At 40.8% G+C, this 22961-nt stretch overlaps 2 protein-coding genes across 13 annotated transcripts in view; both read left to right on the top strand.

Moving 5' to 3' along the window:
- The window catches only part of MICU1 (mitochondrial calcium uptake 1), a 181769-nt gene that overhangs the window by 101094 nt on the left and 57714 nt on the right, over nucleotides 1–22961 (top strand). For all 12 annotated transcript variants that reach the window (XR_004972226.1, XR_004972225.1, XM_036337031.1 and 9 more), the window contains 2 exons: nucleotides 1558–1640; nucleotides 5325–5522. Coding sequence is in view for 10 of the 12 variants with exons in the window: in XM_036337031.1 (XP_036192924.1) it covers nucleotides 1558–1640; nucleotides 5325–5522 (281 nt within the window). In the remaining 2 variants the exon portion in view is untranslated. The remainder of the gene's footprint in view (nucleotides 1–1557; nucleotides 1641–5324; nucleotides 5523–22961) is intronic.
- Nucleotides 5535–10568, top strand: LOC118670133 (SPRY domain-containing protein 4-like). Its single transcript, XM_036337042.1, has one exon. The coding sequence runs from the start codon at nucleotides 6246–6248 to the stop codon at nucleotides 6903–6905; it is 660 nt and encodes a 219-aa protein (XP_036192935.1). The 5' UTR covers nucleotides 5535–6245; the 3' UTR covers nucleotides 6906–10568.

Raw genomic sequence — 22961 nt, 5'->3', positions numbered from 1 at the left:
TCTTCAGTAAAGGATAGCATCTAGACAGGTAGGGAAAATTTAAGAGGCAGCAGTGAATAATATAAAAATCTAATTCCCCAGCTGCATCCTTCTCAGTAATTGTACTTGTGGCCTAAAGAAGAGCAAACCAGTTGCAGGCCATTATCAGGTGAGGCAGGCAATTGGAAGTGGACAGGCACATCATTTACCCATGGAACTAAAAACCAGGAGCTTGCCACCCCCGCTGGCTATCGAGCTGAAACTGGAATTTAAGACTAGAAGTTCACTTTTCTGTTGACAAATTCCTAACTAAGATGGGAATGTGGACTTTCTACAACTATGCATAATGTCCTAAGCTCTTTTTCACTTTTTTTGTCTATATATAATCTTTAAATTTTTTTTAGTGAAAGTTATATTCGCTGAAAATTTACTTCAATAGTATGATATTTTATTTTGGTTTGTTCTCTACAGCTGTATAAATTTGAAGCACCAAAGGAAGTTTTCTTTATCAGAACATTTTTTGTTGTTGTTAATCTTTACCCAGGGATATTTTTTCCATTGATTTTTTTTTTTTTAGAGTGAATGGAAGGGAGGGGAAGAGACAGAGAGAGGGGAAACATCAACATATGAGAGATACATGTATTGGTTGTCTCCTGTAAGTGGTTGGGTATTAAGCCTGCAACCAAGTTACGTACCCTCGACCCGAATCAAACTCGCAACTCTTCAGTCTGCAGGCCAACGCTCTAACCATTGAGCAACCTGACTAGGGCTATCAGAACATTTAGCATGGTGAGGAAAGAGGGCTGTTGTATTTACATATTATTCTAATGCATAAATACATTATGTTTTCATTGATCTAGGAACAATAAAGTCTTCAAGAGCTTTCATCATTCACTTAAGGGAAAGAAAATATACCATATTTTCAGGATCTAAAGTTTAGCATAAATTTAACATTTAAGTATATTTTACTCAGTAATTTGTATACCCAGCAGACATGGTTGAAATAGGGGGCTGAACAGCTAACAGTATACAGTATTTTTCTGCCTTACCACAGAGCTATCGTGATAATGAGTAAAGCGGTACAGATAATAACCTGTTGGCAGAATGACATCCACTGAACTTCTCCTTGTACTTAAAATGGAGAGGCTAGAAAGCAAGACAAAGAGCGTTTCAACTTCTTTGCAGCAATATGTCTCACTCCAGACAGACTTTCATGCCCAGGCAAATGATACTATATTTAAGTAACAGAGCAACAACATTAGTATTACACAGCTAAGAGGACTGTGTCTAAGAAAGCAAAGCAGACGTATTTAAGAGACTATTGAAACACAAAGATAGACAAGTGCAGTCTTTACTGGCTATGCTAAAATTCTCTTTTGGTTTTAAGGAGTATCACAAAAAGGTTGTTCTAGATAAATACGTTGGTACTCTATGACTTGATATTATTTTTTAGTGTTCATCTGTTTTTCTTAAAGGACTGATTTTTTTTTTTTGTCAATGCCATCTAAAATATTTTTGTTTTTCCTCCCTCTCTCTCTTCTTCCTTTCTGTCCTTCCTTTCTTCCTTTCTACTTGCAGCTCCTCAGAGAAATTTTGAAATTGCCTTCAAGATGTTCGACTTGAATGGAGATGGAGAAGTAGACATGGAGGAGTTTGAACAGGCAAGTTGTCCCGGAAAGTTCCTTTAAATACATTCTTATTTAACCCAGTTTCATGTGCTTTGGAGTTACCTTGGCCTTGGTCAGTAGATTCAGATGCTACCCAATTTTTGAAGTACCTAATGTATCATTTTTCAAAACTACTAACTTTTAACATGTGGGTTTTCTTGTTTTAACTCTAAACATAAGGAATTATTTGAATATATGATTAAGGTCAAGATTGCTCTGATTTCCCAATATGAATTAAACTATAATGCTGAGAGGCTAAGTTATGGATATTCAATCATATATTCAGGCCACATTTATCAAACAGCTACTCTTTGCTAGACAGTTTCAGAATACAAGGATGAATGGCAAGTAAAACATGCACAGAGACAAATATTTTAAAATACCTAGAGACATTTATTCAAATGTGCACCCTATGTCCATCATACATTTTTAAAAATATGTTTTTATTGATTTTTTAGAGAGAGGGAGGAAGAAGGTTAGAGAGATAGAAACATCAATGAGAGAGAAACATAGGTCAGCTGCCTCCTGCATACCCCCTTCTGGATCGAGCCCCCAGTACAGGCATGTGCTCTGACTAGAAATCGAACCTGTGACCTCTTGGTTCATGGGTCAGTGCTCAACCACTGAGCCACACCAGCGGGGCCATCCTGCACTCTTAAGTATACAGTCTACTTAGAATTCATATTTTACTATGTCACATAAAATGTGGGAACTGCAACCACATACCATTTACCCCTTCTCCATTCTTTCTGCCATAGTTGTCCTATGTATTATATCTGCATCGAGTAGTCCTCCCTTATCCAAGGGAGAAATGTTCCAAGGCCCCTGTGGATGCCTGCTGCCTTGGATAGTACCGAACTCTATACGTATTGTGATTTTCCCTAAACATACATACACCTCGTGGCTTCTCTTTGGCATATCCTAGTTGTCCACACCGCACTCCTGTGCTTTGGGGCTATTAAGTAAAATAAGGCCTACTTGGACACAGGCATTGTGATACCGTGACAACAGATCTGATAACTGAGATGGCTACTAAGTGACTAATGGGTGGGTATCAGATAGAGCATAGATATGCTGGACAAAGGGATGGTTCACATCCCAAGTGGGATGAAGCAGGACGGCCAGAGATTTCATCACACTACCCAGAATGGCATGCAATTTAAAACTTATGAATTGCACCCTAGCTGGTTTGGCTCAGTGGATAGAGCATTGGCCTGCAGACCAAAGGGTCCCAAGTTCAACATGCCTGGGTTGCGGGCTCGGTCCCCAGTGGGGGGCATGCAGGAGGCAGCCAATCAATGATTCTCTCTCATCGTTGATGTTTCTATCTCTCTCTCCCTTTCTCTCTGAAAGCAATAAAAAATATATTTATAAAAAATCTTATGAATTGCTTATTTCTGGATATTTTTCACTTAATCTCTCTCTCTCTCTCTCTCTCTCTCTCTCTCTCTCACACACACACACACACACACACACACACACACACACAAATCTAGTGATATGTAATTTTCAGTAAAGTTTTTAATGAAAGAATATTTATAGTTATTAATAGTTTACACAAGTGTGACAGTATTTGGACTATGTTATTGTTAATAGTTAATGAAGATGCTATAGCATTAGTTAATTTTCCCTAAACACATTTTGCCCCAGTCACATATACAAATACTCTCAGCACCACACTTTTGAAGCTAACATACAGCTTCCACAACAGCAGGGCTATAAGCTGTAATATTTATAGCCACAAACAAAATTTAAATAATGGTAGGTTCTAACACTGATTCAATACTGGTTCACTGCTATTGGAAAATTCTTTAGTTCTCACTTAGATAAAATGAATTATGTATTGCCTTCAAATAGAAGAAGCACTTTTCTGATTATCCTGTATTTCAATTTAAAGTCTAAAAAACTATGCCCAGCCAGTGTTGCGCAGTGGTTGAGCGTCAACCCATCCACCGAGGTCACTGGTTAAATTCCTGGTCAGGGCACATATCCCAGTTGTGGGCTCGATCCCCAGTCAGGGGTGCACAGGAGGCAGCCAGTCAGTGTCTCACTCTCAACACTGATGTTTCTCTTTCCCTTCCTCTCTTTGTAAAGTCAATAAAAATCATATTTAAAAAAATAAGGAGAAAATCTAAAAATCTTCAACTTAAATAATTTTAAAATCTATTACATACCTGGCTTTTAAGTCTCCATGTGCCTGAGAAACAAATGTCAACCAATCTGGGCCCTGGCCGGGTAGCTCAGTTGGTTAGAGTGTCATTCCAATACAATAAGGTTGTGGGTTTAATCCCCAGTGAGGGCACATACGAGAATCAGCCAATGAATGCATAAATAAGTGGAACAACAAATTGATGTTTCTCTGTCTCTTTCTCCCTTCCTCTCTATCTAAAATCAGTCACTGAATAAAAATGCCAATCTTATTTACATAAAATATGAACCCAGAAAAAATCATAATCAAAACCATTTATTTTAACCTGGAGTTAGAAGACAGCGATAATGTGCTCTGCGAACAATGAGAAAAATAAGGCTTAAAGAGGTTAAATGATTTGCACAAATTCTCCTCTCACTACAGAGAAACAGAATCAGACCCCGTGTCTCCTGACTAGTCTTTCCATTATACTCTTCCACCCTTTATAGAGCCTGAGACTTTTAAGTTGTCTTAAATAAATATTTTTATGGTCATAGATAACAAGTAAAATAAAAAACATTTAAGGTAAAATTTGTTGTTACAAATCTTAAGTTTAAGTATTACGCTTTTCTAATTTGGCTATTTAAACGTCAAGGCTATATATATTGTTTATTTCCGTAACATATCTTTATTATTTACCCTTATGTTTCGAATTTTAGTTGTTCTGAATAGCTGTGTTTTTTACCTTGTAAAGAGGTAGAAAAAACTGCAGGAACTAGTGGGGGCAAAAAAGCTATAGCAATTACTGACTTGCCTCAAAAAACTCTTTATATGTATCATTAAGCCATAGTTGTAGTCCCCAAAGTTATCCTTTCTCAAAAAGTGCTTTTAAAACTTCTCAGAGATTGAACTAATTCCCCATGTTTTCTTGGAGAGTTATTTCATACCAGTTTTGCATTTTCATATATCATTCTAATAAATGTTATTTCTCTTAGATGTTAAGTATTTATTTGCCTATAACTGTGCTGTCACTCTTCACAACTAGAGAATCAGTAGTCAAAATTGTGGAATTTTTTAAATTATCCTGAGAAAAGGAAAGTATTGCTGTGAGGTTAATGATTATTTATTGTGAGAGATGTTTTGAGCCTCAAAACAAATATATATTCTTTTCTGAAGAGATATTTTTAGGTGGGTCCCAATTATAAAAGTATCAGGCATCCGTGTTAGAATCCTGGTGCTGCTACTTGACTTTGAGCAAATTGTTTAACTCTGTGCCCCAAATTTCTCATCTGTGAAATAAGGATAATCATAGGCCTTCTCTCATAGGATTGTTGTGAGCATGGGGTGGAGAGCTAGTGTGGGCTAGAAGACATCTATAATACTTTCAAAAATCTATAATAAAGATTTTTTTAAGTAAAGTAAAATAAAAGAAAGAATTGTAGCACAGTGAAGGCAAAGACTAAACAATCAATAGGCAGTTATTTTCCCTACTTTTCTCTAATTTTTCACTTTGTAATGTTTTTTCTGGATGGGGGTTTGCTTCTCTTTAGGTTCAGAGCATCATTCGCTCCCAAACCAGTATGGGTATGCGTCACAGAGATCGTCCTACTACTGGTAACACCCTCAAGTCTGGCTTGTGTTCAGCCCTCACAACCTACTTTTTTGGAGCTGATCTCAAAGGGAAGCTGACAATCAAAAACTTCCTCGAATTTCAGCGTAAACTTCAGCATGATGTTTTGAAGCTAGAGGTAGGCATTTCCTGGACTTCAGGGGATCGGGCACTGTCCATCCCATGTACACAGAGAGCCGCTGGGGTGGGAGGGCCTGCATTATTGGCATTCTTTCCGTCTATCTCCAGCTGGGAGAACTGATTGCTTTGAACTGTATCAGTGATTTACTGTCTGACAGCAGGTTGGAGATCATGTGGTCTGTGAAATGTCTTGGAGTCAGCTAGTTCTGGGCCTAAAAGCAGAAGTTGTCTTTGGATACTCAGTTTGAGGAAAAAGAAATGCAGGGGTCAGAGCTGCTCTCAGCCTGAGCATGTATCCCTACTTTATATTATTGTGTAGACGGCAACAGGTAGTGGAGACGAGGGGGGATCCCACTTAACTCAGCTGAGACAGTTTGAAAAATCACAACTGAATTCCCATTATTAATACATTTTAGTTTATTATTATAATTTTGTTGTTATTAATACTTAACCGAGGGTATTTTTTCCATTGATTTTTAGAAAGAGTGGAAGGGAGGGATGAAAGGAGGGAGAGAAACATCAATGTGTGAGAGACACATTAATTGGTTGCCTCCCCACACTCTAACCACTGAGCAATGCCAACTAGGGCATTAATAATACATGTTTTAAAAATACATTTTTATAAAAAAGAACTCTCTTAAATATTCATGCTGTAGAAGAGAAGCAGAAGTAGAATAGTACTTCTAAAAATCAGATTAAACTTTGAAATGTGCCTGTGCACATGTTTTCTGAAAATGGTGTAATTGATATTCAAAGAATTTACCTCAAAAAATTTGCACGTTCACCTTGCCTGTGCCGCTGGGGAGCCAAACAACTGGGGGTTGCTACCGCAGAAGCCCGCAGAGGCGTCAGTTTCAAACTGGAAGAGAAAACTGCCCACAGCAGCCTGGCACTCTTCAAAGATGACACAGGTGTCAAATATGGCATGATGGCATTGGAGCCCACCAAATTGGTCCTGAATGTGGAGCATTTCCGGGAGTGGGCAGTGGTGTTGGCAGACACAGTGGTCACCAGTGGCAGGCACTATTGGGAGGTAACGGTGAAGCGCTCCCAGCAATTCCGGATAGGAGTGGCAGATGTGGACATTTCTCGGAATAACTGCATCGGTGTTGATAACCGTTCTTGGGTGTTAACCTATGCCCAGCGCAAGTGGCAAACCATGTTGGCCAACAAAGCCCCTATTAAGGGCATCGGGCATCCAGAGACGGTGGGGCTGCTGCTGGAGTATGAGGCCCAGAAGCTGAGCTTGGTGGATGTGAGCCGGGTTGCTGTGGTCCACATGCTACAGACAGATTTCCAGGGTCCAGTGGTACCTGCCTTTGCCCTTTGGGATGGAGAATTGTTGACCCATTCAGGGCTTGAGGTACCTACGGGCCTCTAGTATGTCCATCACTGGAATTCCCAATAACACTCTTGGCCAGCCTCCTGAAAGTGCCTGGAACCTTTTAACTTTGCCCCAAGCAACCTCTAGCTCCCACAGTTCAGGTCCTCTGTGCAGTATCTTAGTCATTTTCCTCTCCCCTACCTGTGAAAGCTAGGCTACTGCCAATTTTCGTAGGCAAGCATGAATGTATTTTCCTTGACTTGCTTCCTTGGGTCCCTGTATTCAGTCCTGGGGTCTTACCTTTCAGCTTTGCTTGGCTTTATCATCACTATGATACCTTTCTCTCCTTTTGCCCATGTTTAACTTCTGTTTGTTCTTGGTGCTCTAGTGAGTCTCTCCACAGTAAATCTTTTCTACCTCTGGCTGGAGGAGTGGTTCAGTGACTTGGCCCTTTCTCTAAAGCTCATACAGAGTCTGGGCTCTGGCTCCCTCGGGAAATGCTTTACTGACTTTCAGAGTGAGAACAGAGCCCTCCTTCCTCAGTACCTCAAAGCTGGACTCTCAGCCCCACACAACTGCAGCTGTCCCCACCATGAGCCCATCTGCCTTAATCTGCATACCTCTGACACCTGGTCAATCCCTAGTAATCATCGGGCCAGTTATAGCCACTTCCAAAGAGAAAGAGACACCTGGGGGATATCAAGGGCATTCATGCTGGAAACTTTATTCTTGAGAAGTTCTAGCTTCATTTCTGCTACAGTTGGAACTTCCAGAGGGAGGAGAGAGACTGAGGTCTTGCACAATACATTTTTGGGCCTGCTCAGATCCAAGCCCTCACCCTCCCACCCCAGTAGAATACACTTAACCTAAAGCAGTATTAGGAGTTGAGGAAAACCTGGTGGGATGAGCATGTATGTGAAATATGTATTTCTCTGTTTAACCCTGTGGCTCCATCTTATTCTATCTTTATGATGGTGATGCAACTGAATGCCTCTCAGGGAGAAAGAGGACTGGGTTTAGTAAAAATAATTATTTGTGTAATTAAAGTTTATTTGAGCACACACACAAAAAAAGTAATGGATTTCTACAACTCAGCCTCCTTGAGCACCTATAATAAGTGATATACATATATACAAAAATCAGATTTTACGTATGCATGAGAAACTCCCACATGATAATGAAAGACCCGGAGAAGTAGCTAGGCCTAAGTGTTTATCTGCTGGGTTAAACAAAGAAGGGTGACCTGCCTTTATGAAGTTTGCATTCTTATCACCAGAGAAAGTGAGTCTAAGTTGAGAGAAATCTGTAAAACGGACCTTGTTAAAATAATTCTTACCGTCCTTTAGTCTCCCTATATATGTTAGCTATTTTTCTACAGTTGCTATTCTTTGTTTCTTTCCTGCTGGTAGAGGGAGGACATCTTTCACACAGGAATTTTACTCCTGCTTTCAATTTTGAGTTGTTATGAGGCTCAAAACCTCTCTTACAATGAATAATCACCAACCTCACAGTAATATCTTTAATATCTCAGGATAATTTTTAAATTTTCACAATTTTCACTACTGATTCTCTAGTTGTGATAAGAGATAACACAGTATAGGCAGAGTTGGTATGTATTAGAATTCTAAACATATGCCTTAGCCCCTGGTGTGCATACCTGGAGTGGTCTTCTTTGGAAACGTTATAATCTGGGAATGTAAATTATTTAACTTATTGATTATGTAATTACAATTTAACACAGAGTATAGATCCATAAAATGTAGTTAGAGAATAAAACACAAACTAGAATAGTACTTTAAACAACAATTCAGGTTCATTCAGAGCATGGAGCAGGTGCCACAATCTAGCCTAACATTCATTCCTAGACATACAAGTGGGAGTCTCAAGAGACAGAGCCTGAGGCTTTTGTCTTTCACCCTGAGATGCTATCCAGATGAAAGCCCACTGTAGGTTGTATAGATTGCCAATTTGGTAGAATATAATAAAGCAGATCCAGGATTTCACACATATGTACCTACACATAGCCTACGCCTAAATGCAGAAGAAAAGAGATTTACTAGACAGCCATATCTAAAATACTTATTCTAGAAAGCTATTGGCTTAGCATCATCTGTAGGCTTTGGGCCAAGATGTACCGGGACTGTTATTGTTTGCCAGTCAGCAATTCCTCGTGTAATGGAGTCAATTGACTCTTTTGTGAAAGAACACAGCCTAACATGTAATAAATATTCTATAAATGTTTATTAATCCTGAATTTGTTCCACGATAGCACAAGTCCAGTGAATAAGTGGCTCCTTATCAATAAAACCTATTATGTCTTCCCAACCAGATTTTTAATTTTTTGAGAAAGTGTGAATAGCAAAAAGAGCATAGATTTTGATATTCTCATAATGAGACCTTGATTAAAATTTTATTTCCACCACTTACTGGCTATGTGACATTTGATGAGTTATTTATTCTCTTAGAGCCTACCTCCTCAGGACAATGTTTAAGTGAGATGGTATTTCTTACTGGCTGGATTATGTTCCCCCAGAATTCTTATGTTGAAACCCTTAACTCCCGGTACCTCAGAATGTGACTATACTTGGAGACAGACCTTTAAAGAAATGGTTAAGTTAAAATGAGGCCTTTAGAGTAGGCCCTAATCCAATCCTAGTGGTGTCCTTATAAGAAGAGGAAATTTGGACTCACACAGGGAGACACCAGGGGTGAGCATGCACAGAGGGAGAACTATGTGAGGAGACAGCAAGAGGGCAGCCAACTGCAAGCCAAGAAGAGAGGCCTCAGAGGAAACCAACCCTGCTGGCACCTTAAACTTCTAGCTGCCAGAACTGTGAAAAAACAAATTGCTATTAAGTCACCCATTTGGTGGTAGGCAGCCCTAGCAAACTAATATGCCACCGGGCACATACTATGCCTTTAATAAGTATTCATTCACCTATTCTTGTATACCCTCTGCCATTTAGTATGGTAGTTGGCATATAGTGGGCACTTAAACAGGTCTTTTCAGATAAATGACCAAAAAGCCTTACTTTCACTTTGAAAATAGTTTTCTCATAAGACATCTGGAAAATGGAGCAATTTTTGTTTTTATGAAACACTTTTAATTTTACTTTTCAAAGTTTAGGTAATTTCCCCCCTCATTAAATGTGAATTATGTTATCATCGCAGCCTAAAGGAAATTAGAAATGATTACTATTAGCTTTCATATGGGTTTTATAATTTCACCATTCTTTCTATTTCTTACTGGTCTTATTTCTTTACTTACCTACTTTAAAATTTTAAATCAAGGAGATTTATAGTTTCATTTAGTTATTTTTTTTTCTCACCACAGTAGCTTTGAGAGTGAAAAGAATACCATTTATCTGTCAAATTTAATTTCCAGATGATTCAGGAAAGAGGGAAATGTCCATGAACATATTTATTGAATGCCTACTACGAGCCAGGCAATTTACATATATTATATTCCTTCTTTGTTTTAATTCCAGCTGTTGGTTTTATACCCATGTCACAGCTGTAGAAACTGAAACTCAGAAAGATAAAGTCACAGAGCTATTAAATGGTTGAGTCCAGATTCCAACTTCAGTCTTTCAGAATGAATTATTTTCTATTCTTTATCTAATTACTAGTGACCCAGTGCACGGATTTGTGCACATTGAAAGGAAATTAATTAGAAGGTAGCCAGCAAGGTGGGATTGGGCAAGACAGGCCAGACATGCCCTGGAGCCAATCTCCTGCCGTCCCTCCCCAGCATCTGTGGAGTGAGCAGGGTCCCTCCAGCAGGTGGAGCCCCTTGGCCTGGCCTGCAGGGATCCGGCCGAAATTGGCTCTCCGACATCCCCCTAGGGGTCCCGAGTGGGAGAGGGCACTATGCAAAGTTATTGTCGTACAGGGTGTGGAACGCAAACGCAAGTTTGCAGTAAACCAGATTCAGGGTGACAGTGCCCCAGCAACAACATAGCCGATGGCTGAAGGTGGAATTGCACAGCTCCATGAGGAATCTGGCTCCCTCCTCTCTGGTTTCGGGGTGTGTCACCTGAGAGCCTCCGCTGCCAAGTCACTGCAGCTCAGCAGCTCCTGGGTTGAGCATCTGCCCCCTGGTGGTCAGTGCATGTCATAGTGACCAGTTGGATGGTAGGAGGGACACAACATATTAGCCATATATATATATATATCTACACTAATAAAAGAGAAACATGGTAATTGGCATATGACCGCTACCCTTCCCATTGGCTAATCCCCCTGTCACTCACAGAGTAGAGCCGAGATATGCAAATTAACTGGCAGCCAAGATGGCGGCCGGCAGCCAGGCAGCTGATGCGAACAGGGAGGCTTGCTTGCTTCAGTGACGGAGAACTCCAACGTTCCCCGCCTGACTTGCCGGCCTCTCAGCTGCAACTTTCAGCAACTATGTTGCGAATAAAGAAGCTAAAAAAAACCCAGAAACCTGCTTTACTCAGCGGGGCTTCAGCCAGCCGGACCGCAACATTGTATCAAATACAGACGGTAAACAAAGGCCAGAAACCTGTTTTCAGTAGCTGAGGCCTCAAAGCTAAAGCTTCCCAGAATAAAAAAGAAAAAAAAAGAAAAAAAGGAGCGGTTGGGAGCTTCAGTCCCAGCCTGAAAACAGCTCTCAGCCCCTCAGCCAGACTGGCCAGGCACCCCAGTGGGGACCCCCACCCTGATCCAGGACACCCTTCAGGGCAAACCAGCCGGCCCCCACCCATGCACCAGGCCTCTACCCTATATAGTAAAAGGGTAATATGCCTCCCAGCACTGGGATCAGCGGAGCCGAGAGGCCTCCCGGCACCGGGATCAGCGTGACAGGGGGCAGCGCCCAAACCCCCTGATTACCCTGCAGCTCTGTGTGTGACAGGGGGCAGGGCCCCAACCCCCCTGCCCCCCACGGGCCCTGCTCTGTGTGTGACGGGGTAGAGCCATAACCTCCCCATTGGCCCTGCCCTGAGTGTGAGAGTGGCGGCGCCCCAACCACCTGATCGGCCCTGCTCTGTGGGTGTTAGAGGGTGGCGCCCCAACCCCCCCCCCCCACGGGCCCTGCTCTGTGTGTGATGGAGTAGAGCCGTAACGTCCCCATTGGCCCTGCCCTGAGTGTGACAGTGGCGGCGCCCCAACCCCCTGATCGGCCCTGCTCTGTGGGTGATAGAGGGCGGCACCCCAACCCCCTGATCCACCCTGCCCTGAGTGTGACAGGGGGCAGTGCCCCAACTCGCCCATCGGCCCTACTCTGTGAGTGACAAGGGGGAGCTCCTCAACCCCCGGATCGGCCCTGCTCTGTGCATGACAGGGGGGAGCTCCCCAACCCCCTGATTGACCCTGCTCTGTGCATGACAGGGTACGAAGCCCCAACCCCCCGATGGGCCCTGCTCTGTGCGTGACAGGGGGTGGCGCCGCAACCTCCCCATCGACCCTGCCTTGAGTGTGATGGGGGGCGGTGCCCCAACCCCCCAATCGGCCCTACCCTGAGCGTGACTGAGGGTGGCATCGCAACCTCCCAGTCTGCCCTGCTCTGTGCATGACAGGGGAAGGCACCCCAACTCCCCAATCGGCCCTGCTCTGAGCCCGACCAGGGGCTGCACCTAGGGATTGGGCCTGCCCTCTGCCACCCGGGAGCAGGCCTAAGCCAGCAGGTCGTTATCTCCCGAGGGGTCCCAGACTGCAAGAGGGCACAGGCTGGTCTGAGGGACCCCCCCCCCTTCCCCCGAGTGCACAAATTTTTGTGCACCGGGCCCCTCTAGTGTGTATATATATATATATATATATACATATATATATATATGAATAATATATATTATTACTTTTAGTCTGAGATGAGATTTCTGTTTGTTACTTATTTGGAACTCTAAAGAAAAATAAAATGTTCTGAAATTTAGGAACAGAAAAAGACCAAATTTCTTGAATATCAATAGACTTCTTCAACACCATTGTTTCTACTTAGTTTGTTCCTCAACTTGAGTGTTATGACTAAGAAGAAATACACTATTCTTTTGTGTTTAAAAGATACCTAAACCAGCCATTTCTTTTCATAAGAATCATTAGCTTGTTAGCTTTATAAAAATGTTTTAATGCTCTTAATTCTGGTTAGATTTGTTTTATTCTACCCTTAATTCTCTATTTGGGAACTCAGAAAACATAAGTTTGAAGGAATGACTTAAGAATACACAGTTGTTTTTTAGAAAATATATCTTGAAGTTATTAAAAACTCCATCTAAGTCTACAAGAACTTGAGTTGAGTTCCTTGGAGATAGGTGCCTTCTCTAATTCTAGTTAATATATTCATCGGTTTCCTGAGGACTGCCACAGTAAGATGTCAGTCAAAAATGAAAGGTAATTGAGAACTCTTTGAAAGATTATGATTAATTTTAATTTGGGGGGAGGGGAAGTGACAAAAATGTCATTATGTCAAAGAAAAGCAAAAACTAATTTATACAAGAATGAAGAAGCCAACTCTAGAATACAAAACAAGGAAACTAAAATAGTATCATCTAACAGAATTCTAGTCTGCAGCATGATTTTTTAATAAGTTTTGGGATTCATATGCTTATTGCATAACCAGATTATCACATTTTAAAAAGGCGTGACTATCAATTATCTGAAGGCAAATTAGATATAATTCAAAGGATAACATGGATAGTCACCCAGTCTTCAAGAAAAAAATATTAAAATTAAATAGATTTGTTCAGTCAGGAAGAAAGGTAAAAGGGAGACATAAAGAACTATGCTAATTATTCTCATCTGTCAATAAGAGTAGAACAAAAAAATAAAAGGATTAATATAAGTTAAATATTAAGGAACTTTAAAAATATTATAACTACATGATTAAAGTGCCTATGGAGGCTAGGCTAGTGTGGCACAGTGGTTGAGCTTCAACCTTTGAACCAGCAGGTCACAGTTTGATTCCTGGTCAGGGCACATGCCCGGGTTGCCGCTCGTTCCCCAGGATGGGGCAAGCAGGAGGCAGCCGATCTATGATTCTATCATCATTGATGTTTCTCTCTCTCTCTCTCTCTCTCTTCCTCTCTGAAATCAATAAAAATATGTATTTCAAAGGTGTCTATGGATATTCCAGAATCACCTACGCTTTACATCATTAAGCTGACATCTTTGTGCTCATCTCTTTGAAGTCCTTAAAGTAGAATTAGATTTCGTCCTGATGCAAAGGACCATATTGAGAAACAACCTCAGCACTTTTTCTGGCTAAAAGATTGTGGGAAAGGAGACCAGAAGACAAGTTTCCATCATTTCTGGAACTTGAACACTCTTGGCAAAACAGATTTCTTTTTATTTTAATAGCCAATTTGATTTTTTTTGAACTGGGAAACCGATTCATATGTAAACTCAAAGAAGAGTGTTGATTCTTGATTTAATTAAATTTGCAAAGCAAAACTGAAAATGTTCAAGGGGGTTTCCTTTTGTTTATTCTTGCACTTTTGCCTCTACAAAGCAGAACATGTATAGTGATAAATCTATAGTGCTTTATTCCACCTTTAGATGTTTTCAGCTTGAATTTCCAAAAATCATTAAAAGGGTACCAAAGAATACTTGTCTCTTTTAAGTATTTATAACTTTAAGGAGCCAAGTATATATATTTAAAGCTGTAAAAAAACCTCTTTTTAATCATTGATGTTTCTATCTCTCCCTCTCCCTTCTGCTCTGAAATCAATAAAAATATTTTTTAAAAATAAATAAATACAAACATATAAAAATAGTAGAATAAAAATTTTAATTTCTTCAAGAAGTCTTTATGTCAGTCACCAATGACTTGATGTCAGTATTTTTACAGCTAATTATATTTTCTCTCTGTACCACACATTGTGAGTTAAGTCTAGTATCTTGCCCTAATGAGAACAAGTTAGCTCTCAAGATGAGTTAGTTTAACAAGGAGATATGTAAAATCCAAAGACAAACTCTGATTTAATTTCTTTCAAATTCCTTTATACCCTCTAGCTCAAGTTTGCTGTCATTTGTGGCTTAGAGGGTCTCTGACTGTAGAATGAGACTGAAAATACTGTGTATGGTAGAATTTCCATGGTTATAGAAAGCTCTTTTTTAAAAAAATTAAATATTTATTGTTCCTTTTATTACAGTTGTTCCTCTCTTTTTTCCCCACATAGCTCCCCTCCACCCGGTTCCCACCCCACCCTCTGCCCTTACCTCCCCCCACTGTCCTCATCCATAGGTGTACGATATTTGTCCAGTCTCTACCTGCACCCCCCACACCCCTTTCCCCCCGAGAATTGTCAGTTCACTCCCTTTCTATGCCCCTGATTCTATTATATTCACCAGTTTATTCTGTTCATCAGATTTTTTATTCACTTGATTTTTAGATTCACTTGTTGATAGATGTGTATTTGTTATTCATAATTTTTATCTTTACCTTTTTCTTCTTCCTCTTCTTAAAGGATACCTTTCAGCATTTCATATAATACTGGTTTGGTGGTGATGAACTCCTTTAGCTTTTTCTTATCTGTGAAGCTCTTTATCTGACCTTCTATTCTCAATGATAGCTTTGCTGGATAAAGTAATCTTGGTTGTAGGTTCTTGCTATTCATCACTTTGAATATTTCTTGCCACTCCCTTCTGGCCTGCATAGTTTCTGTTGAGAAATCAGCTGACAATCATATGGGTACTCCCTTGTAGGTAACTGACTGTTTTTCTCTTGATGCTTTTAAGATTTTCTCTTTGTGTTTTGCTCTTGGCATTTTAATTATGATGTGTCTTGGTGTGGTCCTCTTTGGATTCCTTTTGTTTGGGGTTCTCTGAACTTCCTGGACTTGTAAGTCTGTTTCTTTTATCAGGCAGGGGAAGTTTTCTGTCATTATTTCTTCACATAGGTTTTCAATATCTTGCTCTCTCTCTTCTTCTGGCACCCCCATAATTCGGATGTTGGTTTGCTTGAAGTTGTCCCAGAGGCTCCTTACACTATCTTCATATTTTTGGATTCTTTTTTCTTTTTGCTTTTCTGGTTTGGTGTTTTTTACTTCTTCATATTTCAAATCTTTGACTTGATTCTTGCAATCCTCTAGTCTGCTATTGGAACTTTGCATAATATCCTTTATTTCAGTCAGTGTATGCTTAATTTCTATTTGGTCCTTTCATAACCTCAAGGGTCTCACTAGATTTATTGAGGGTCTCACTAAATTTATCGGCAGTTTCTAGAAAATTCTTGAAAAACTTTATAACCGTGGTTTTGAACTCTATATCCAGTAGTTTGCTTTCCTCCATTTTGTCATTTGTGACCTGTTTCTTTGTCTCCGCATTTTGGCTGCTTCCCTGTGTTGATAGGGTGGCTTTCTGTGCTAGGTGTCCTATAGGGTCTAGTAGCTCAGCCTCCCCAATTACCTGAGGTGGACACTCTTGGTGCACCCCTTTGTGGGCTTTGTGCACAGTCTTGTTGTAGTTAATCCTTTGATTGTAGTTGGTATCACTGGGAGGAATTGACCTCCAGGCCAATTGGCTATAAGAATCAGCTGTGTCTATGGTGGGAGAACTTCTATGCTGGAGACACCCTTATGGGGCAAGATTTGCTTCAGTGGGGCTTTGGTGCTCACTGAGTCTGCCCCCTGAGTGTGTCCCTTATGAATCTGAGGAGTTGTAATCTGGATGGTCCCACTCTGGGTACACTGGCTCTTGGATCTAAGGAGGTGCTAAATTAGCCTCTGCCTGAGGCTACCCAGCAGGAGCTACGAAGAGATCTGCAGATTCCTCTTCTTTGTTTGGGATTTGGAGGTGCCCAGATGAGGCCCAGCTATGAAGCAATGCAAGCTGCTGTGGTGCCTTGGGCCTTCTTTTGGATGTTTTGGGTCTCTCTGACCCAGCTGCAATTTGTTAGGTAATTTTAGATTGCAAAGGGCCAGGGCATTCATATGCAAAATCCTCTGGGCACAGCTTGGGTGGGGCGGGGTCTCAGGGAATTAACCGGGCGGAGCAAACAGCTATGGCTGATCCTCAGCCCTGCCCTAAGAGGCCCCGGGTCTCAGTGTCCCAGGGTAATCTCTGCAAGCACCTCTGAGAGAAAGCTGCTCTCGAGTTCTGCCCGCTGCCAGACAGTCCAGTTTCTCCCCGTATGAGTCTGGGTCCCCAGAGACTCACCTGGAACTGGAGTTCAGAGCAGTCGGGAGCTTAAGGCTCCCTCCCGATTGAAAAAGACAACCTCGTCCTCAGTTGCCAGCCCTTTCCACGCGCGCCTCCTTACCTCTGCACTTTACTTCCGCAGCTCCTCTGAGTCTCAGTGTGCTTTTCTCCTTCCTTCTAGTTGTAGAATTTCCACTCAGCCAGTCTTCCTGTAGTTCTGGATGATGTCTGTTTTGTCTTTTAGTTGTATTTTTGAAGTGGTTGTGCGAGGCAGCAATTTCAGGTGTTTACCTATGCCGCCACCTTGGTTTCTCCTAGAAAGTTCTTTTGATGTTGTCGATGCATCCTTGGTAATGATTCTGTAAAAAATATCAAAACAGCGCTTTTTTGTTTCATATCTTTTGAAGAATGAAGGAAAGAGTTTTGAGTAATAACATTGTTACTCAAAATATTGATGTTGGCATGGTTTTTATTTTATTTTTTTAAAGAATAATTTATTGATTTTTAGAGAGAAAGGAAGGGAGAAGAAAGAAACACACACCAGAATATTTAACAGAAAATATAGTTTAATGCAATACAGTAAAGTGAAAAGTATTATGGACAAAGGTGATTGTGGATTTATAGTTCAGTTTTTACTGTACTCTTCTAGCTACAGCAGTCTGTGAATGTAGACTTCTAGTAGCATCAAGTGTTTTAATGTTTGAGTACGTAAATCATAATAAAAAATACTAGCCAACATTTCTTGTGAGTTTACCATGAGCCAGACACTATTCTAAGTGCTTTATGTACATTATTTCATTTAATCTTCATAATGCTAGGGGTTGGTATTATAATTATCCACATTTAATAAATGGGAGAACTGAGGCACAGGCAAGTTACTTAACTTCCCTGTGCTCTCACACATAGTAAAGGAGGAGCTGAGCTGTGATTCTAGGCAGGCTGCCTCTAGATTCTACTTTTTTTTTTTTTTAATATATTTTATTGATTTTTCACAGAGAGGAAGGGAGAGAGATAGAGAGTCAGAAACATCGATGAGAGAGAAACATCAATCAGCCGCCTCCTGCACACCTGCCACTGGAGATGTGCCCGCAACTCAGATACATGCCCTTGACCGGAATCGAACCTGGGACCTTTCAGTCCGCAGGCCGACGCTCTATCCACTGAGCCAAACCGGTTTTGGCTAGATTCTACTCTTAACTATTAACTTACACTAGTTTTCCAGGAGTTGTGCTAAATACTTAAGGTATAAATATGAACAAAACATTGTCCCTGCTTCCAAGAAGCTTATGAAAGTGAGCTGAACAAACCAGAAATTCTTCTTGTACAGTGTTATAAGTACACTAGAGGCCCAGTGCACGGATTCGTGCACCGATGGGGTCCCTCGGCCTAGCCTGCACCTTCTTGCAATCTGGGACCCCTCGAGTGATGTCGGACTGCCAGTTTCAGCCCGATCCCCACAGGCCAGGCTGAGAGACCCCACCAGTGCATAAATCTGTGCACCGGGCCTCTAGTATGCATATAATCTTTGGTTAATCTCTTCCCGCCCTCTCCCCTCCCCTCTTCCCTCTGAGATTCATCTGTCTGTTCCATGCCTGTGTGTTGAGTGTCTGCCTCCTGGTGGTCAGTGCACATCATGGCTACTGGTCAAACAGTCACTTAGACTTTTATATATATAGCCTACTAGAGATATTCAGATAGTATAATGAGAGTTTAAAAGGGGACGTGTAAATCAGTCTGCGAAGTAGAGGGCAAGAGGCTGCTCAGAGGAGTTTTCCCAGAGACAGCAATATTTGAGTCAGCTCTAACTCTGACATTCACTCTATCTAATGAATGAGGTGGTTAATTTTCCTTCACTTTTTGTTCTGGTTGGAGGGCAGATGAGAAGGGACAGGGGAGCTGTGAGTAACACTGGGAGAGGGTGACAGAGAAAATAACCTTTGTTCTCAAGTGTGTCTGTCCCAAACCAGGCTTAAGTTAATGTGTTTCCTAGGTGTTTTCATGTTGTTCTCAATTTTGTACCTGAAGAGTAGAGGGCAGGATAAGAGATGAGAAACTCCCTAGATTTCTCTTAAGAGTTAGCTGTGCCTATAGACAGATTAAATTTGGCCTCTCAGTCAGACTTAGAATAAAGGTTAATAAATAAATGATATCTAGGATATCTGAGCCTACTTTTCATTGTTGTCCCTCTTGTCGCCACCTTTGGCTAAAAATGCCTTTCAGAATTATGGTTTGTGGAATTTATGCACATTTTACAATAAAGAAAGGGGGCTTTAAAGAATGACAATTGTGCTAATGAGTGGAAAGAGGCTTGTTTGTCTTTTTTTTTTTTTCTTTTTCCCCCTTCTTTTAAGTGATTTAGCCTCTACTAACTCTGGTAGATCTATTTTTTCTTTTTCTTTCTCAGAAAAAAAGACTTTAAAAATATCTTTAGCATCTAGCCTGCATACAGCCTTAGGAGTCTAGGGAGTCTAGACAGTGTCTTAGGAATCAGAGCCAGCTTTGCACTAATTTGTGAATAAATAATGCATTACAGCCTGTAGAATTCAGACTCTGGGCAGATGTACTTTAGAGGGTCATATATCAAGTTATTATCCTATGAATTCAGTTAACAGCACAGTAATGATTTTTTGTCAAGTCTCTCATTTCTCATTTTTCTTATAATAATAGAATGCCTTTTCTCTCTTCCCACCCACATTCTCACTATTTGTTTTATATTAGTCTGCCTCAACATTAGCATAAATGTTTTTTCTTATTTAAGCTATTTTAACTAATGAAATATACACCACTTCAATAAATTTTTTGCATTAAAAAAGACTTTAAAAAAAGTGATGCCAAAAAATTTGGGGGGTGCCCCTTTTTTTCATCAGTCTTTCCTTAAGATCTGGTAGCCTATCTACCTAGCAGAAAAATAAACAAAAGCCAAAAGTGTAAAACTTAATCACTTTTTTGACTGATAAATTAAAATTATTGAGTGTTTAAGTATGTGCCAAGCATGTGTTAGACACTAAATATACAAAAGCAAGTAGACCCTGGCTCCTGGACTTAAGGCATTATGGTCAGACTGAGAAGTTGGACAGTTATTGCAGTACAGAAAGAAAAGTACAGTGATGGAGGTGTGCACAGAACAGGTACACAATAAATATTTGTTCAAAGAATAATCAGTATGCAATACTGTTATTTGAATTTTTTAAAAATCTATCTGAATTTTAATTTTACTTCTTTGGCCCTGAAAGCTTTAATCTCTGTGTGAGCAACTGAGATAAGAGCTACCTCACAGACTTACAAGGACTTTCTAAGGTAGGAAACGCAGTGCCTGGCACCCGTCATGCACTCCAGGAGGGTTTGCTCCTTCGTTCCTTCACGATCACCCATTTGTGGTTTCGTCGCCCTGCATTGGACTGCTGCACAGAGCACCTTCCCAGAGAGGTTGGTGTCGCCTGCACTTGTTTCATTATCAGAAGAGGAAGTAAGGGGAGAATCAGGGACCTGTGCTTCCTGACATCTCTATCCAGTGACCCATCTTGATGTTTTTGGCAGCTTTGAAGCCTTTAATGTTCGAAAGGCTTCCAGAATATTGCCACCCTTACAGTCATTATGTTGATTAACTTTTCAATCCCAAATCAGCGATTTCTAGCATATCCAAACTAGAAAAATAAGGGAGGTGTACTGAATTCATTGTGCTAGAAGATGTCGCTCAGTGAAATGTTTGATAATATTTTTCAAATTTCCATGTAGGTACATTTGTGAAGCGTGTTATCAGATATTAAGGAACTGAAGTAGTTTCCTTGACTATAGGATTGGCCACTTTCTCTTTATTCGACATTATATACAGAACCATTGGTAAAAAGTTACTGCTATCATAATTGCTAAGAATATCAATATACTATTCTTTTCCTTCTAATGTAAAAACACCTTTCTGTGCTATTAAGGTTGGCAGAGTGCAAACAAATTCTGGAAGCATCTCATTTGCTGTAGTGGAATTACCTTACCTTCTGGTGGCTTTTATTGTTGTGGTGATAATTGTTTCTCTCTCTGTCTAACAAAATGACACTAGGGATCAATCAATGTTAATAGGGTTAACTTAACAGTTGCTCCTGTCCAAGTTAATGTGTCTTATGCTGTGCCTCCAGCTCTGCTATTGGTGTTACTACCACAGCTAGAAAGATCCCAGCTCAGGCGCTAGTGGTTCTTCATAGTAGGAGGATAATTTCTAACCCATTCCCTCCAAATCTGGAGCATTGCAACTCTGTATTGGTTAGCTATTACTGCAGAAGAAATTACCCCAAAACTTAGCAGCTTAAAACAACAGCATTTATTACAGCACACCGTTCCTAAAGGACAAGAATCCAGGAGCAGCCTAGCTGGGTGGTGCTGGCTCTCTCGTGAGGCTGTAGTCATGAGGTCAGCCAGCGCCGCAGTCCTCTCAAAGCCTGGCCGAGCTGGCGGGTCCTCTGCACAGCTCACTCATGTGGCTGAGGGCAGGAGGAGTTGATCTCACCCTGTACACCTCTTCACAGGACTCTCATGAGATGCCAACTGCCTTCCTGTGCAGCAAGTGATCCAAGAGAGAAAGTGTGACCACTGTGGAAGCTACCCTGTCTTTTATAACCTAACCTTAGAAGTGATATGCCATCACTTCTGCCATATTCTTCTTGTCGCACATGGCCAGTCCTGGCCCACTGTGGGAGGGACTGCACAAGAGTGTGAATATTGGGAGATTGGGGACATTGGGGGCTGTCTGTATAAGGGTGCCCACCACCTTCACCGGGTGTAAGAGTAATCTTTGGAGGGCTGTGTCAAGAATAGTTCCAGTGACATGCTATCTCCTGTTATGCTGTCTCATGGACCAGCACCATCATTTCCCAGACATTGTTTCACTGTAGAAGACGTCCCACCACTTTATCTTTCTGCCCTGTGGTGATTTTATTTCAGATGCCTCGTTGCCTTTCTGTGGCACCTGGCACTGCTAGAGTCACCACAGCCTCCCCACATGTTTCATTAGCTTCTGATCTAGTGATTAGAGAGTTCAGCCTCCTTCCCTTCTTCCCAGAAGACACTTGCTTCCTAACAGTATTCAAGGCACTGTGTGTCAGTAGCTTCTCTCTGCCTTCCCAGTCACCCAGCCGCGCACTCTTGTGATTCAAACTCTGTAGTCCATTTCGTCTCCAGAGAAGTGTGCCAACTCTTCCGCTTTTGAACTGAATGAGGAAGACTCTTCTAAATCTCTAGGATTTAATTTATTTTTTTCCAGTGGGTGAGCCTTAGTTCCTTTTCTGTGATGTATCATGGTTTATTGCTCCCAGTAGTGACAGAAGTATTGGACATTTTAAACAGGTGTCATGTTATATCCAAAACATTGTGGTATGTCTTAGTTTCCAAACTTATAATTTGTTTTATCAATTTAAGGGAAATGTTTGTTAAGATCACTTTGAAATTCAGTACCCTTTATGAATGAGTTTGTAGGTTTTTTTCTGTGATATTTTGTAATCAACTTGGCAAATTCCCACTGTGACATAACAATAATGTGTTAAAAACCTAACAGGTTACTTTTTTATTCAAGATTTATGGACTTCACTCTCAGAGATACATTGACTATAAACACTTAAATAGTATATCACTTAGTGATGCCTTCTTGGTGTTTGAAAATTTTAATTTCTTTGGTTTAATGAACTTTGAACTTTTAAGTAGAAAGTAACTACTATTTAATTATCCTCTTACATAATTTCCAATTTTTCACTTAGATGTGAACTCTTACCGTACCCATCAGTGATATTAACTAAAGAAACGGGAACTGTTGTACATCAGGAATTCCCCTGTCCGCTTAAATTAAATAGGCTTCCCAGAGAACTCCTAGCATTTCTTCTTTTTTTGAAGTTTTTTCTTTTTTTAATATGTTTTGATTGATTTCACAGAGAGGAATGGAGAGAGATATAGAAACATCAGTGAGAGAGAACCATTGATCAGCTGCCTCCTGCACACCCCCTACTAGGGATTGAGCCCAAAACCTAGGCATGTGCCCTG

The sequence above is a fragment of the Myotis myotis genome, unplaced genomic scaffold, assembly GCF_014108235.1.
Source record: "Myotis myotis isolate mMyoMyo1 unplaced genomic scaffold, mMyoMyo1.p scaffold_m19_p_15, whole genome shotgun sequence".
Lineage (NCBI taxonomy): Eukaryota > Metazoa > Chordata > Mammalia > Chiroptera > Vespertilionidae > Myotis > Myotis myotis.
The sequence above is the reverse complement of the archived record's forward strand: the minus strand, read 5'-3'. Positions and strand labels throughout refer to the sequence as shown.

What these genes read in the sequence shown, in the direction of transcription:
- LOC118670133 (XM_036337042.1), top strand. Translation starts at nt 6,246, where the DNA reads ATGTTTTCTGAAAATGGTGTAATTGATATTCAAAGAATTTACCTCAAA.